We start from the raw sequence: 3,145 nt of genomic DNA on the forward strand, positions 1-3,145 counted from the left end.
CCACGCGCTCGAATTGGGCGGTAGGCCGGCCTAAGACAACGATTTTTAATAATTAATTACTCGTTAACTATTAAGAAAATTGCAAAATGGTACAGGACTTTTTCGTTCATCTCGATCCGTTCTACCTTCTCAAAAATTTTGTCGGATATGGAAAGACTCACCCTGTATATTACATACGTGTGCTTGCATCGGTAGAGAAGCTTTCTGCATCAATTCTCACCAATGATACCTAATTCTTTCTGATTGTAAAGTACACATTCCTGAAGCGTTGTTGAATCAATCATTTGTAACTTGAAACATTTTAGAAAAATTATTTTTATCTTATTTCTGTCCAATTATAAGACTGTCTTTAATCATTCACTACTTTGGCTTATTTTATTATCGGCCCTTAATGACCGTTGAGTGTAAGAAAATATTCGAGGGGGATACCGCTGACCAAAATCTTGTGGACACCAATGCCCGCTAATTCCCAGTGGTCGTTACTTTATGTTCTTATCTTGCTTTATCTTGTTTACCTTGTTTTATCTTATTTTATTTTGTCTTATTTTATCTTTATAATTCCCCCCCCCCCCCTACGAAGCCTTAATGCCCAATCTATTGCCCAAAAATGCCTAGTTATGCCCAGTAATGCCGGGAATCCGTACACCACAATGCCCTTAGCGGTATCCCCTCGAAAATTCTCAAAACTATAATTGATTGCAAATGGCACGCGCAGACGATCCGCAACCGCGAGCTATCTGAGCGCGCCATTACTTCAAAATAGATTGCTCTTCAAGAACTTCATTTGCTCTCAGTTCGATCTCTTTCCATGAATACTGTATATCCTTCATCACGCTGAATCGAGAACAGACGGCGAATCGCAAGAAGTACGTGTACTTCACTTTCGCTGGAATAAGATAGATGTTTCCTGCACCATTGATTTTCTTTATAAATGCTTTATTGAGTTCGTTGGATCCCTGTAAAATATTATGGAATTAGTCGTTTTATTTTCTTCCTTTTTTACAAAAATATATCAACAAATCAATTATTATTTCCAAATAGATTTGTCCATTTATTTGAAAGAGTCCAGTTTTTATTTAAAATTAAACATTATAATTATATTTTCTAAATAAATGTAATATTGCACATACATCCATATAGGAGTTGTCAAATAAGAATTTTTTGCAAATATAATTGTGAAAACATTGACGTGACGTATAGAATAATCGGGTATATGTTCAGAACGGGAGAAAACTTTTATTGTACGCGTCACATTAAGTTAGCATGTTTCTGTTACAAGAGAGTTGATATTACTAAACTAAAATAAGACGCCGCCGGGTTCCGCATCTGCCGCACTACTAGATTATCGATACTACCGATTTCTGACAATCGACTTACCTTCAATCGGAAACAAACCAATCCCATGACAACTTCGCCTATGATTTCGAATCGAGGATCGGAAAGAACTAATGCTTCGAACTCGTGTGCTTGAGCGACGTGCGATCTAATGTACTTTTGAAGATTCCCGACCCCGTAAAGCCTCAATACGAACCAAAGTTTCAGAGATCTGAATCTACGCCCAAGTGGAATCTGCCAATGCTTTAACAAAATACGCCCAATCAGAAAGTTTAACGGCAGTATTTATCAAGTGTTTCCTAAATTCATTTTATTGATTAGACAATGCTAATTGGACTGTATTAACTATAATTACCCTGTAATCTGTCACCAAGCCCTGCATCTCGTGCTTCAGAAACTCAGGATCAACATTGAATGCGTTTTGGAAATATGTCGGATCCTGAAGCCACAGGACGGAGCAGTCATAATTAGTTAACATCCATTTATGAGGGCTAAAATTGAAAGAATCCACCATTTCGATGCCTTTCATTAAATATCTGAATTCCGGACAAATAAAAGCAGATCCTGAAATCAATTGGATTTGTTTTAGCTGTATTTGATAAATTGAGCAAATCGTAATTACATCTATCGTAGAATAAGAAACTTAATCTATACCTGCATAGGCAGCATCCACATGCAACCACATGTCTTCACGTTTCGCTACTATGCCAATTTCATCGAGAGGATCAAAGGCGCAACTACCAGTGGTACCCAAAGCAGCGACAGCCTATAATAAGAAATCACCTTGTAATTTTTAAATTAAATGAATTTTTGAAGGATATTAATTAATTCTAAGTTTTTATTGTTGCGTAATCTTTACGTTAATTATTTATGGTGAAGAATTAATAAGCGCGATACCGTATTTCTGCTATCTTGTAACAGATATATTGTGACATTAAATATCTAAAAATACTATGTATTTTCAAGAAGTTGTATTTCCGAAAATTTTCTGGAAATTTTATTATTTTTACATTAATATTATATATTATCATACATTAATATTATACATATAATATATTATTTGCAAATAGGTAACGTGATCTTTCAGATTATTAGACGAATGAATTTAGAAATAATAATTAATTGAATATTGAAAAATATAGAGTATATTTTTATAGAAACGTAAAAAAATAGCACAACTAATTTCATAATATTTTCAGAGATTCAACGAACGGTATAATTAATTCTCTCCGATTCTAGTGATCTTTTCAAGGAATAAAAGTTCGAAGAACTATAGTGTTTAATCGATAAAAACATATCGGATAAACTAGACGTACGTAAAACGGTATGAGTCCTTCTTCTTTATCCTTTCTTATTGCTTCGGCTAATGTATCGCCGCGCAGCTTGTATTTTTCATCGACCTCTAACTGTCTTAATTTTATTCCTGCGATAAGTCCAGCGCGTTCAACCGAAGAATGTGCTTGGCCTTAAAAAATACCGTATTTTGTCGCGTCATTTTATTGTGATTCATTCATTATAAAGGGTGTTTCAATAAGAAGGAATGATGTTAAACGTGAATTAAAAATCGGTGGTGTACAAAAATGAAAATTTCTTTAATAGACCATGTTTGGTAGGCCATTACAATTAAGTATGGAAGATAATGTCCGCCAAATGTTCGCCACGGCTCCGGCGGCACACGTCAATCCGCTTATCGAAATTTGCTATCACATCTCGACACAACTGCTCCTGAATCTCTTCAATGTGGCGTGAAATTTCGTCTTTGAGTTGCTGGATGGTGGTAGGCTTGTTGGCATAGACTTTACTCTTCAAT

The 3,145-nt window shown here is 35.2% G+C and overlaps 1 protein-coding gene across 1 annotated transcript; it reads right to left on the reverse strand.

Annotated features, from left to right (window-relative positions):
* Nucleotides 1-570: 570 nt before the first annotated feature.
* Nucleotides 571-2,800, reverse strand: LOC105566600 (aromatic-L-amino-acid decarboxylase-like; the record flags this gene model as incomplete). Its single annotated transcript, XM_012020737.1, has 5 exons — nt 571-956; nt 1,378-1,578; nt 1,691-1,899; nt 1,990-2,101; nt 2,652-2,800. Coding segments are annotated over 5 exons (878 nt in total), but the record flags the coding sequence as incomplete, so codon positions are not given.
* Nucleotides 2,801-3,145: the final 345 nt, after the last annotated feature.

Source organism: Vollenhovia emeryi, unplaced genomic scaffold (assembly GCF_000949405.1).
Source record: "Vollenhovia emeryi isolate VEMERY1.0 unplaced genomic scaffold, V.emery_V1.0 DF943176.1, whole genome shotgun sequence".
NCBI classification, from domain to species: domain Eukaryota; kingdom Metazoa; phylum Arthropoda; class Insecta; order Hymenoptera; family Formicidae; genus Vollenhovia; species Vollenhovia emeryi.